The sequence below is a fragment of the Castor canadensis genome, chromosome 8 (assembly GCF_047511655.1).
Source record: "Castor canadensis chromosome 8, mCasCan1.hap1v2, whole genome shotgun sequence".
NCBI lineage: Eukaryota > Metazoa > Chordata > Mammalia > Rodentia > Castoridae > Castor > Castor canadensis.
This window is the reverse complement of record NC_133393.1, coordinates 5270524-5283813: the sequence shown is the minus strand read 5'-3', so window position 1 is coordinate 5283813 and position 13290 is coordinate 5270524. Positions and strand designations below refer to the sequence as shown.

General features: G+C 45.1%; 1 protein-coding gene across 3 annotated transcripts in view; it reads right to left on the bottom strand.

Annotated features, from left to right (window-relative positions):
• Positions 1 to 4512, bottom strand: part of Gclc (glutamate-cysteine ligase catalytic subunit) — a 39494-nt gene extending 34982 nt beyond the window's left edge. For all 3 annotated transcript variants that reach the window (XM_020184934.2, XM_020184935.2, XM_074081919.1), the window contains exon 1: positions 3991 to 4512. In XM_020184934.2, coding sequence (XP_020040523.1) covers positions 3991 to 4140 — 150 coding nt within the window. In that variant the 5' untranslated portion in view covers positions 4141 to 4512. The remainder of the gene's footprint in view (positions 1 to 3990) is intronic.
• Between the last annotated feature and the right edge of the window lie 8778 nt (positions 4513 to 13290).

Here is a 13290-nt window from a genome sequence, read left to right as displayed (position 1 = left end):
CACTGTAAAAGGAGGATTGAAATCTCATGTACTGCAAATAATCCACAACCTGGAGTAATGTGTTTAAGAAATGGACCTGGAGCCAGACAGATTTCATTCTGATAGCAACTCTGCCACTAGGAAGCTGAAAAGGCCTAGCAGCTCACAATGGTGTGATCACAAAGGAAAATCAAGAGTGGAATTTATTACCATACTTGCATTGCAGATTCCTACCTACATCGGTCTCTCATGATTGTTTTTGTTGGTGGTCATTTGAGACAGGGTCTCCATATGCAGCCCAGGCTGGCCTCAAACTTGTGATCCTCCTGTCTCAAGGCTGGAATCATGCCTGGCTTTTTGTTTAATGTTCACACACCAAGTTATAAACAAAATCTTTATTTGAAAATTGTGCAGGGCTATGCCAAAATAGTGCTTGTCCTTACTTTTTTGCATTCCTTCAGGCAACAGAGGATCCCCGAAATATCTACCTCACCGCTCCCTCACAAGCCCCATCCTGGGGTAGAATGAGGTATTTCTGTGGCACCTAGGAGTCAGAACTTTTATTCCCCATAAAAGTGGTGGCCGGGCTTAGCACCTGTCAGATTATATGTGAAACGGGCATCCACGGGCTGATCTTGGAACCTACCTATTATCTGTAAGGTTCTCACAGAGAATACTTTTGAGTTCCCAAAAGCCAGCACCCTCTGGCCTTTATAATATAAACTATTTTACCACAATGGCTGGTGGCATCTCCATGTGAATTTCAAAAACTTAATATTCTGTTTTAAAATAGGTACATTATTAAAAATCTTACTCAAACTGTATTTATTCAAATTATACAAGCTGGAAGAGGTAAGATCCAATCCTTTCATTTTCTAAATGAGGAAACTCAGGTTTAAAAATCACGCAGCAGTTTGACAGACCTTGGACTTGAACACAAATTGAACCCAAAATCCAGGTTCTTTCTGGTGTGGAGATATATAAAAACAGTCCTAGTAAGTGAGGTTGAGAATTTCTAAACTGGCGGGCTGCCTTCCAATCACCCACAATAGTTCTAAGAGAAGGCGGGGGTTATGTATGTCTTTAAGCCAAGTGCTGGAAGCTCAACATCAAACCATGAAAGACAACATTTGGTGGGAGACCCGTGCTGTCCAATGTATCACAGGCAAACACTACTTTCTGTCTTGCAGGGTTATTCTTCATCTCCAGGGTCCACACCACACACCACACCTCTCTCTGCTTTTATCTGCTCAGCCTGTTTCTTGGCTATCTCCCAGCTCTGCACACAGGCAAGTCACTTGCAGGCTGATGCTGCAACTCTGACCATTCAGTGTACGCAATGATGAGTGCCTACTGTGTGCAAGGACTCGTGCTAACCTTTGGCTCTTTTTCACGAGGCTCACCTTGTCACAGAAGCCTTCCACCACAAATCCGAGACTTTGGCTTTTGAACTCCTTTAACTGAGAATCACAGGAAGAAATAATTCATATGCAACACAACCCTGTTCACTCTATCAAGTATAAAAGTCAAACATGATATTCTACTATAAATGATAAAATGGAATAGAATGAAGAGTATCAGTTTAATTTTTGGAAGTCCTCATTGACAGAGGTATTTGCACTCCAATGTTCACTGCAGCACTAATCACAGTAGCCAAGATGTAGAAACCTAAATGTTCACTCAAAGAATGGATAAAGAAAATTTGATATAAAGAAACAATGGAATATTATTTAGCCTTAAGAAGAAATCCTCCAATATGTGACAAATTGGATGAACCTCGAAGATATGTTAAGTGAAATAAACCTATCACAGGACAAATATTGTATTATTTCACTTATACGAGATTCTAAAATATTTAAAATGCTACTGTTAGACAGTAGAACAGTGGTTATGGGGGGCTAGGATAAAGAATCAACAAACAGTTTCAATTATGCAAGGTGAACACATTCCAGTGACTGGTATGACATTGTTTCTGCAGTTCACAATACTGGATAGTACACTTAAAATTTGCTAAGAAGATAGATCTCATGTTAAGTGTTATTACCATCAAAAAAGGAGTCTTGGTTGGGGTTCAAATTTATTTATCAAACCACTAATGGATCATGACTTGTAACTGGAAAAATCATGTCCTACCTTCCTCCTGAGAGGTGATTACTCAGGGTGAGGCTAGAGGGTCAGAGGCTTCAGCACATACGTAGGCTGAGACCCCTGAAAAGGTCATGCTCTTTGCCCACAGAGATTCAGAAGTACCTCAACGAAGAATTAGGAACTGTACCCCACAGGTCCAGGTTGGGAGAGGGACACTAAAATGGCACTTCTGAAAAGGAGGGCAGGGTGTCTTCTTTTCCTAACCATCTGGGCAGTTTTCATAATCTTAATTCTTCCCATGTTAGGCTGCATTATTTCCAACTGGACTTTCAACACTGGCAGGCAGGGGGAAAATAAAATCAATTTATAGCTTTGTATTTCATTGGAACGAGAAATCTGAGCGGGCAGTTTCAACAGTCACTATGTTTTCATGGAACACCTTAACCTACTTTAGTGTAAGAGCCATGCTATATAGTCCATTTTTATTAGAGTATTATGACACTGAAGGCTGAATTTCTCAACATCACCATCTTTTCGAGAAGCGTTACCTGGCTGAAATGCTAGGCCAAATTTTCTCCCCATATAGAAACAGAACAGGAGTTCTGTTGCCACTCTTCTCCACTCCCCTTAATCTTTTGGCCTGTCAAAATGGAAACATCTGCACTGTACTTTAAGTGCTATTCTTCAGCTCCTCCCTCCCCATCCAGTTTACTCAACGCTACAAGTCACTTAAAACAGGTAGTTCTAAATGCTCTTCCTGCCAACTGGAGAAACTGTCCTAGTTAAACGTCAAAACAGGCACATGTAAAACTTCAACTTTTAGTTGCTTGAGAATTGCTAGTTTCTTACCATGTGAACGTTAAATAGTGCTAACCACACCAGGCACAAGCTCAGGCCTTAGGGCGAAACAGCTGACAAGAAGCAGGCTATCCCTGACCTCCTTGGATTGATACAAGTTGAGTATGTAAGTATCAGTGCGGTAAAGAAACACCGACTTTTACATTAAAACTGAAATAGTGTTGTGCTTCCTTTTCTGTCCAAAATGTGATGGGCCGTTTTTGTATAAATGTAAATTTCTAATCATTATACTTGTCTAATTTAAACAAAGCACAATTCCATCAAGCTGTAGGAAACAGAACTATCTACCAATCTTCGAGAAAGGATAACTTTTTGCAAGGGGGTATTTCTGCACTGGGATAGCACCACTCCAAAGCATCCCAATAAACACCTCAACATTCTGAGGATCCAGAGAGATGCCCTCAGAGGCAGAACACATGTGGCAGCACTGGCTGGTAGAGTTTAGCTGCAGCATCTGTCCCGGGAAAAAGACACCAGCACCCTAACTCTGACACTGTAAGCACTGCCACTTACATAGCAACGGCGTCAGGAAGCTTCCGCCTCCTTTAGGAAAACAGCTGCAGTCCTTATCCTCCTAATTGCTTTGTTTCAATTTATAGCCATGAAGTTCGGGGGGGGGGGAGGGGCGGTGAGAGGAAGTAAGCAAAGCTTAACGAACACCTGGATGAGGGCGGACCAACACACACACCCTGGAGACCTGATTTCTAACAGAAGCAGCCTGGGGGACCACTTGGCGCTGTTCACACCAATCGCCAGAGCCGGAACGGCGGGCGGCGGCCGCAGGTGGTGATGCGCTGGACCTGTGCACGCACACGGGCGCACGGACGCACGGACACCCCTGGCTGCACGCTTACCCTTCCCAGCGCCCGATGCGCTCTTACTGGAGGAGGGGGAAACCTCCCAAAATGAGTGAACGAAGGAGAGACTGACAGACCGAGAGACAGACAGGAGCGTGGCTAGCAGGCGCGCACAGCCCTGGAGATGGCGGCCAAGGACCCCGGGGCGCAGTGCGGGGAGCGGGGCCGGCCTGGCGGGACAAAGGCACGCGGGTGGTGGGGCGCTCACCTCGTCGCCCCACTTGAGCACGTCCTTGTGCCGGTCCTTGACGGCGTGGTAGATGTGCAGGAACTGGAGGATGCCGTGCCGCCGCACATGGTCGGCGTGGCGCTGGGTCTCCTCCCAGCTCAGCGGCGAGCCCTGGGACAGCAGCCCCATGGCCGCCCCCTGCCCGCGGCGCCAGCGGCCGCTCGCTCCGGGCGCGGGGCGCGGGCAGGACACTCAGCGGCCCGCAGGAGGCGGCAGCTGCTCCACCCCGGGGGTGCTCTCGGCCACGGACTGAGGGAGGGAAAACGGGGGGGGGCTCCTGTCCGTTCCGGCTCCTCGGGAGGTGGTCCTCCAGCCCAGGTGACAGACCGGGGTCCGGCGGACAGAGGCAGGAGTCTCGCCCGGCGACCGCGGTCCCCAAGGCCGCGGGGCGGCGGCGGCTCCCGCTTCTCTTTGACGGTGTCGTGCACAGGCTTCCTACTTGTGACCGAAACCTGCGCCGCCTCCGAGCATGCCCAGTGTCCGCGTCCGCTGGCTCGCAACTCCAGGACACGATCCGAAGCTCCAGGTTTTATAGACTGCGGGCGGGGGGCGGGGAAAGGAGGCGGTGCAGAAGGGAGGCGTGGTTTAGCGCCCGAGGGGCGGGGCTGCAAGGGGGCCCGCGCACGCGTGCTTAGGGAGGAGCCGAAGGGCCGTGCTCGCGGGAGGCGGGGCGATGGGCGGGGCGATGGGCGGGGCGATGGGCGGGGCGGGAGTTAGGCCTGGTAGTAAGAAAATCTTTCTCCCAGTCAACAGAGAAAATCCGGATTGGGTAAAGAAAGCTGATTACTTGAATTAATGAAGAACCCATCAGATTACTTTTTAGGTGGAAAAGGCTTCATAATTACAAAAGCAGGTTGAGACTGGCAGAATGTGTTGTGAAAAATACTATCTTGGGAGTCAGGCTCCACCTCTTAATGATCGCGATGACTTTTACCTATAGAAAGTTAAATTAATCCTATCTTTTATTGATATCGTAAAAATGTACATAGTGTAGGTGTTGCTGTTCAATTTTATTAAGAGGAATCAGTGTGTCCCGAAGGTTTTAAACATGTGTATGTTACTATTATTTATTTCCCTATTTGATGACGTTTCTGGATGACACAGACACCAGTCATTGCAACAAATCAAGGTTTGTGAACATCTCCATAAGAAAAAACCATCTCCAAAAATGTATCTGCCATCCAAACCTAAGACTTATCCCATAAGTGAGCAAAATGATGTTCACAGGTGCTTACCATAGACGTTAAAGACACCAACAAACAACTGAACTTAGCCCTATTTTGATGGCAAATGAAGGAAGGAGGTATCTTGCCCTAAGTAATTGTTCAATAAATATGTGTTGACCGATCAATGACAGGTGATAGCAACGAGATCATGTACTGAGGCCAGAAAGTATTTATCGTGCACCCTTCCCCTGAGGTAGAGCGTTAACGTTTAATGAGCATTTACTTCTTGCTGAATGAGGACTTGATAGTAGGAGTCTTCTCCCATACCTTTGTATTCAATGTGCCCATCACAGAGCTTGGGAACATAGAAACTGAAGGTCTGGCTGTGATTTCGGCTGCGGGAAGTGTGGATGTGCGTGGGTGAGTATGTGTGTATGGGAGGTGATGCTTGGAACTGACAAGATGATTTCACTCAGTAGCACACAGAATAAAAACCGAGATTCATTCTAATTTCCCCCAGCCCACTCAGCAACCTCAGCTACAGGCCCTTCTCTGATTGCATCTTCCCCACCAATCTCACCAGACCTGTATTTCTTCTGTTTTATTTGTAATGTTTTATCGGTTCATCTTTTTAGTCCTAGTGAGTCCTCTCTGTATTGCGGTTGGATTTGTACATGCTTCTATTTACACATTGTGATAGAAGCATTTAAAAATATATATCTCCATACTAGATAGTGACTTCCCTGGGGAAGGCTTTTGGCGCCTTCAACTCTAGAAAAATGCTCGGTACAGAGTAGGTGCTTAATAATGTTAGCTTGCCTGTGGGACACAGGTTCTGGGGGAAGGAAAGAAACAGTGTTTCACCTGCAAGAAGGCATCCAAAAGATCACGCTATTTTTATAATCTCATCTCACATTTCCACAGGCCTGCATTGTTTGACACAATAGCTATCAAGCACAGGTGGTTATGGAGCATCTGAAATGTATCTGATGACTTAACTGAGTTTTTAGCTTTATTTAACCATCTACATATAAATTTGAAAATTGATATTTCATTCGGTAATTGGAAAACTATTTTAAGTAAATGTGGAATGAGTTGAAATGTGAAGCCACTGAATTTTGAACTGTAAATTTTATGAAATCTGAATGCGAATCAAGTATTCCAATGAAAATTTAATCCCTACACCAGATTCCAAGACTTAGGACGAAAAAGGAGTAAAAATACCCCATTCAACTTTTTTTTATTGATTACATGTTCAGAAATATATCATTTAAATTAATTCATCTGTTTTTTGCGTTCTGAAGGTTACATATTTGGCCCGCACCCCACTTTGCTGCAACAGCGCGCTGCCCGGTGCAAAGCTCTCTCCCCTAACGCCTGCCGTTTCTCGCGGAGACTCGGGTCAAGTTCACCTGCAGGGAAATCGGTTCTTGCGCGGCTCACAGAGACTGAGTTGTAGTGTAGCAAAGTCCGACGCGACGTGAACGGACTGAGGATCAACGCTACGAGTCAGTGTGCCCCAAATGCTGGTCCACACTCACGTGCCGAGGCCTCTTCCACCCTGTGAATTCGGAACCAGCACCCCAAAGCGAGGGTCTCAGGGCTCTAGAAAACCCAAATTGGGTGCAGGTGCTGTGGCACTTAAGTCATGATCTCCGCAGAGCCCGATTTCCGTGTAGATGGGGCGGGAGGGGAGATCAAAGCGCCAAGTCCAAGTTAAGTTATTGCCCGGTGGCCGCGCTTTGCATTTGAGGTCTACTCCTGGATTTCACTCTGTAGAGTGGGTTTGGACATTTGGGGTACATTTCAGCGGCCAGCCGAGTCACTCTGACGACTGAAAGGGAGAAGGAGCTCCCATCTTGCAGCATCAGCTCCTCCAGGGCCACGATCTAAGACCGACCCTCGGTCATTTCTTCCCAGTCTCGCCGAGTGGGTTCCCACGCCGCTCCCCAGCCCGGCGGTGGTCGCGCCGGGGAATCCTCGCCGTGCACTTCCCATCTCAGGCGCAAGCCCCGCCCCCTGGCTGTCCAGAAAACCCGGCGTGCGGATTCCGGCTGCGGGAGTCGGCGGCCGCCGCGCTGAGCATGCTCGGAGCGGGCGGCGGAGGGAGCGCGGGCGGGGCGGGGCGGGGCGGGGCGCGCGGGAGGGGCGGGGCGCGCGGGCGGGGCGTGGGCGGGCACGCCGCGCCGTTGTTGTGATCCGGCCCCCGCCACGTGACCGCTCGCCCGGTGCCGCCTCACCGTGACTCAGCGCTCCGTGCAGCTCCGTGCCGGGACCTCAGAGGTTGCCGGGCCAAAGTCCCCGCCATAGCGTCGCTCCTGCAGCCTGGACGCGGATGCCGGGGTCACAGCAGCCATTTCGGTGTCACCACTTCCCGAGGCACAGGACGAAAGCACTGCTAGGTTCAAGCCACGTGCGATCACCCCCCACCCCCCCCGCACCCGTGCTGCCCTTGTGCTTGGTGGTCTTTATGGGGCGTCTCATATAGTTCCTCCGTAGGGAGCATTTGCTTCATGCCTGGTTCTATCGGAACCCTTAGAACAGACCTGGTGGCAGGTTTTCTATGCGAGGCCACCAAGGTCATGAATACTAAGGACAGCTAGTGGCCAGGTGGGGACCCGAACTCGCGACTCAGAGCCTTGTGTTGTCTGCTACTTCACAGGCCTGGGCGAGGCTGATGGCGCCTTCCAGGTCTTACCGCGTCCATTATGGCCTTTCACTGGCAGGCTTTCCCAAGGCCTAGGTCTGCCGGGGAAGTGCTTTGCATTTCTTAAGTGTGCATCGTGGCACGATACAAAAGCTTTAGAAGGAATTTCCTCCCTGCACTTGTATTAGACGTGGAATTGATCATATGCAAGAAGGTCTCCAGGTCCTTGGGGTAGAAGAGCGGTAGCTAAAGGCAGGCTTTTCACTCCAGCTGAGAGAGGGACTCCCTGCCCTAGTGAGTGAGTTAAGAACAGCGTCCCTGGCAGCCTCAACTTTCTCTGCAAATAATGCAAATCCTTTTGCCTTGTAGTGTTTCTGACACCTGCAGCAGAGATGTGCTACTGTCATTTTCATTCAGAATGTAAGGACTTTTGTTTTTACTTGCTGCCTAAGCTAAATTTTAGTTTACATGAATTTTTTTTTTGGTGGGGGGGACTCCAAAACGATAATAACAACTCAACTCCCTATGTAGCTTGGGGCTTCACCTGGCTATTCTTTTTCAGTATTGGGGTTTATAGGTATGCAGCATTTATGTGGACTTTTGAAAATTATAAATGTGCTTATTTTCATGTAGTTACAGGTCAATACAGTCAAGTGAATGCCTTTTTCAAAATAGAGAAGCTCGAGGGTCAACACAGCACAAGATCAAGGAAGAGGGAGCAAGAAAGGATGCTTTAGAAGCCAGATCTCTCAGAGGGCATGATTTGATGGGTATTGGTGAGCTCTTTTTCCCAGAAGAGTATCATTGGCTCCCTCATGAGGTAATAAGGAAGAAGATGAAGGTGCCAGGATGAGCCAGGCACCAGTGGCTCACATCTGTAATCCTAGCTACTTAGGAGGCAGAGATCAGGAGGGTCATGGTTTGAAGCCAGCCCAGGCAAATAGTTCCAGAGACCCTATATCAGAAATACCCATCAGGGAAAGGGCTGGTGGAGTAGCTCAAGGCTTAAGGTGTAGGCCCTGAGCTCAAACTCCAGTACCACAAAAAAAATCAAATAATAATAATAATAAAAGGTGCCAAGATGATGTGTTGAGTGGGAGGATGAAAGGTGAGTCCAGTAGACTTAATTCTTCTCACTGGAGTATGGTTTAAAAAGCATGTTTTTATTCAGGACATTTCCATCACACAAATGTAGAGGACACAATGGTGGAATGACTCTTGATGTATCTGTTACCCAACTTCGGTGTTACCACATGGATAATCTTCAGTTATTTACCCCTCCCGTTAGTTTAAAGCAGATTTCACTGGAGTAGGATCCTGGGTAGTTACCTACAAGCTCTGGGAGATGAAGGAAGAGGAATATGAAAGATGGTTTCAACAATGGTTGGGGCCAGGAAGATGGAAAGGAGTGAGCAGTAGGTTAATTCCTTAATGGGAGTGGAGATTTTTACCTTCCCTATCTAGTTACTTTTCATTCTAAATCATGTAGCTGTTCTAACTTGCATTCAAAAATAACCTCAAAAACAAATATTCATGCTTGTCACATGTAGTATAAACTGCTTCACAATGACACTTGACTAGGCGAAGTGTCAAAAAGTAAATAAGAGCTTTCAAGCAGGTATTTATCCTTTTAAAACACCTGCTTTAAAGACAGGTGCCAGGACTCAAGCCTGTAATCCTAACTACTCTGGAGGCAGAGATGGGAGGATCCCAGTTCAAAGGTAGTGTAGGCAGAAAAGTTCACAAGACCCCATCTCAAGCAATGGCTGGGCCTGGTGATATGCACCTGTCATTCCCAGTTGTGTGGGGAGCAACCACCTTTTCCCCCTCATTTATTTTTGTTTTGGTTTTCTTTCTTCCCTTCTCCTCTCTTTTTTCTTATCTTCTCTTTCTATCTTTCCTTTCTTTTCCCTCCCTTCTTCCCTCCTTCCCCTTCTTTCTTCCACTTTCTGTGGTATTGAACCCAGGGCCTCTTGCACTCTGCCACTAAACCATGTCCTCAGACCCCCTTTTCTTTTTATTTCATTCACCTAAATTCACATAAATATATACAGACTTCATATTACATTAGATAACACTAAACAATTGACCTCAGCACACAGCAACCTACTGTTTATGTATGATGAAATGTAAAAAGGGGATAATCATAGTTATATCTGTGACAACTGTACTGAATATTGAGCAATTTTGCTTAGATAACACCAGTTCCTAAAAGCCACAAAAAAGCAATAGCATAATCATACTTCTTGTGTTATTTTCCACACACTATATACACTGTCACTTATTTTACCACTTAGACATAAATATAGCAGGTACCTCAGGAAAAAAAAAACATTCAGCTCAGCTAAAAAAGCAGTTTATCGTATAGGATGGTCCCTCAACAATCATCCAGCTCACAAGGTCAACAGTACCAAGTATCAAATTGAGAAGCTTGGTCTACATGTTTAAAGATGTACTGTCAAATGTGATAGCTAAGCGGGAACTGATTTGGCAATATGGTGCCCACTAGCTGCGGGGAGCAATGACCTTTCCAGTGAAAATACTCTTGCCAAGCTTGGTGGTACATGACTGTAATTCCAACACTAGGATGATGGAGTCAGGAGAATCACAAGTTCAAGGCAGCCTGGGCTGCACAGTGAGATCCTTTCTCAAAAACACAAAAACAAAAGCGAATGAGTGAGAATGAGGGAAGGATGGGGAGGGAAGAAGGGGGGGTATTGGCAGGGAGGGAGGGAAGTAAAATATGCAAATACTCTCATTTTCAAGGTACAATGTTATCAAAAAGGTTGAGAAAGGCTACTAACACACTAACAGGTCACATTTGTAAAGAGCAGAAACAGAACTTGGCCCAGGTCTGTTTGCCTTCAAAGGTCAAGTTCACTCCACTTTCCTCACAGTTCAAAAAACAAAACCAAACTATACAAACAGTAGCACCTGAAATTTGAATAGGTCAGACTTACAGAGGGCTTTGAAAGAAAAAGGAGGAAATGAGAGGGGAAGGACATAGCTTCTCATATGCCTACAATACACCTTGTGTTTTACACTAAGAATCCTACTTAATCTTAACAGTTTTAATTTCTTATGCATAAACTTACAGTAGACAGTCTTGGGTTTTTTTTAAAAATGAATTTAATTTGTTCTTTCATAATTTTCTCTCTGTGTTCCACTACTTTTCAGATCTCAGTTCTTAGCAAACTTAGAGAACTTTAGAGAAATTCTAAGAGAATTTATAGAAATCAATTCTCAGAGAAACGGTGATAGAAACCCAGGTCTTTTGGCTGAGTGATGGTATAATTAACATACATTTTCAAAATAAAAACGTGTGTTTACTAGGTCAAGACTACAAAAATAACTCTTAATCTTGATATTTTTAGTTTTTACATGTTTTAAAAGACCTACATGCCCTTTGATTTTTTTTATTGTGCTGGGTGGGGGTACATTGTGGCATTTACAAAAGTACTTACAATATATCAAATATATTGTACTTGATATACAATTTGAACTCACCCCCTCCACCATTCTCCTTTATTCCCCCTCCCCCATTTCAGGAGTAGTTTTGACAGGTATCATTTTCTGTTTATATACATGTGTACATGTACGTACAGTATTTGCACCATATTTATCCTCCTACACCCTTTCTCCACATCCTCCCCCTCCCACTGGTACCAACCTCCCCAGGCAGAACCTTACACAAACAAAAATGTCATTTTATTTTTCTTTTACAAAATTGCAGAACAGGAGTGCAGAACAGGCCCTTTGATTTCTTTGACCACAATTTTTGGGTTTTAGAATACTATATAAATTGTGCTAAAGGAAAGACAAAAGGGCCATCAGAAGTTGGGATGCTAGTGTGAAGTACAGACTTGAGCAATTGTCATTAATGTAGGAGTAAAGAGAGCTAGAAGACCTGCAGTGATGATTTCTTTTTAAAGGAAATTTCTCTTTAAGTAAGACCTTAAAGAAGTATGATCAGTGTGAATAAAATGGGCTGTTCCTTTTCAGTATAGTTCATAATATCATCCAGTAAAATTCATGATATCCATAATGAAAATTCTCCATCTAGAATGTCTGGCAAGGACACAGTAAAGGAATTTTTTTTCCAGTCCAGAAAAACCAAATTGAAATTGTTTTGTGGGAGGTGGTGAACTATTGCCCCATGCAGGGAACTCACCCCTGTTTACACTGTCCTCAGAAAGGTGAGGGCCACAATCCTGGAGTTGCAGGCATGTAGTTTTTCTGAGTCATAATTCAGTTGCAATGATGATAGCAGTAGCTAAAACCTTGGATGTGAGAATCTGTCTTTGAAAGTAGGTTTTGACTGGGGTTACATTGGCACTATCTTTCTGTTTTCATTATTCAAAGTAAATAACTAAGGAATCTTTTACAAGGCTGGAGAATGTAGCTCGGTGACATTGTGCTTATCTATATGTTCAAGGCTCCAGCACTGGAAGAAAAGATTTTTTAAGAAAAACAATACACATTTATTACATTGTACTTTCTTTTGGCCAGGGATCCAGGGTGGTCTCCCTGGGTCGTTGTGGTGCAGGGTCTTTGATGATGCTGTTTCCACAGTCTCTCCCATGGCTATGGCAGACCTCAGTAGATCTGTCCAAGGGCTGCCTCATGACATTGTGTGACACAGCTGCTGGCTTCCCTTTAAATGATCCGGTCCAGGACAGAAGAGACTTCCCAAGATAGAAGTTATAGTCTTTTTTTAAATTTAAATTATTAGCATAAATTAACTGTACAAAAGGGTTTCATTGTGGCATTTCCATACATGCATATAGTGTACTTTGATCAAATTCACCCCCTCTCCTACTCTTCCCTTTCTCTTATCCTTCCTTCCTCTGTCCTGCTTTTAAATTTTTTTATTATGCTTTGATCATATTCACTCTCTACACCTTGTCCATCCCTCCTGCTGGCTTCCCCCTCAACAGTCCCCCTCAAATATTTTTTTACAAATGTTTCTAAATATTTAACAAGTTAGCTGTGACATTGGTGGCACTGTTGATCTGGGCCACAAAGAACTTCGTTTGGAAGTTTGCACAGTGTGTGAAGCAGAATGATTATATAACTTAGGAAATTTCCTGCCAGTCAGATTAAATTTGTGCTGGTTTATTTAACAAATCCTAGACACCAACTCTATGTGGGTCCTGTTCTTAGTGCTGGGAACAGTAGGTGAATGAGATCGGCAACATTTCTGCTCACACAAGCGTTCCTTCTAGAATAAGAAGACAAAATAAACTAGATTTGATCTTCTTAGTTGTCATTTTGAAGACGGTAATAGAGAGCACCTATTGTTCTCTATGAGAATGTGTACTGTCAGCTTGTCTTCTGGTTGGTTTTGCTAATGACTTAGCTACAGGTGCTGTGAGTTTTGCATGCCAAAAGAGTTGCCAGCTCTTAGAATTTTCCTTTGCTTTAGCTGGAGGTGAAATATGACAGTTGAAGTAGAATTTCACCCCC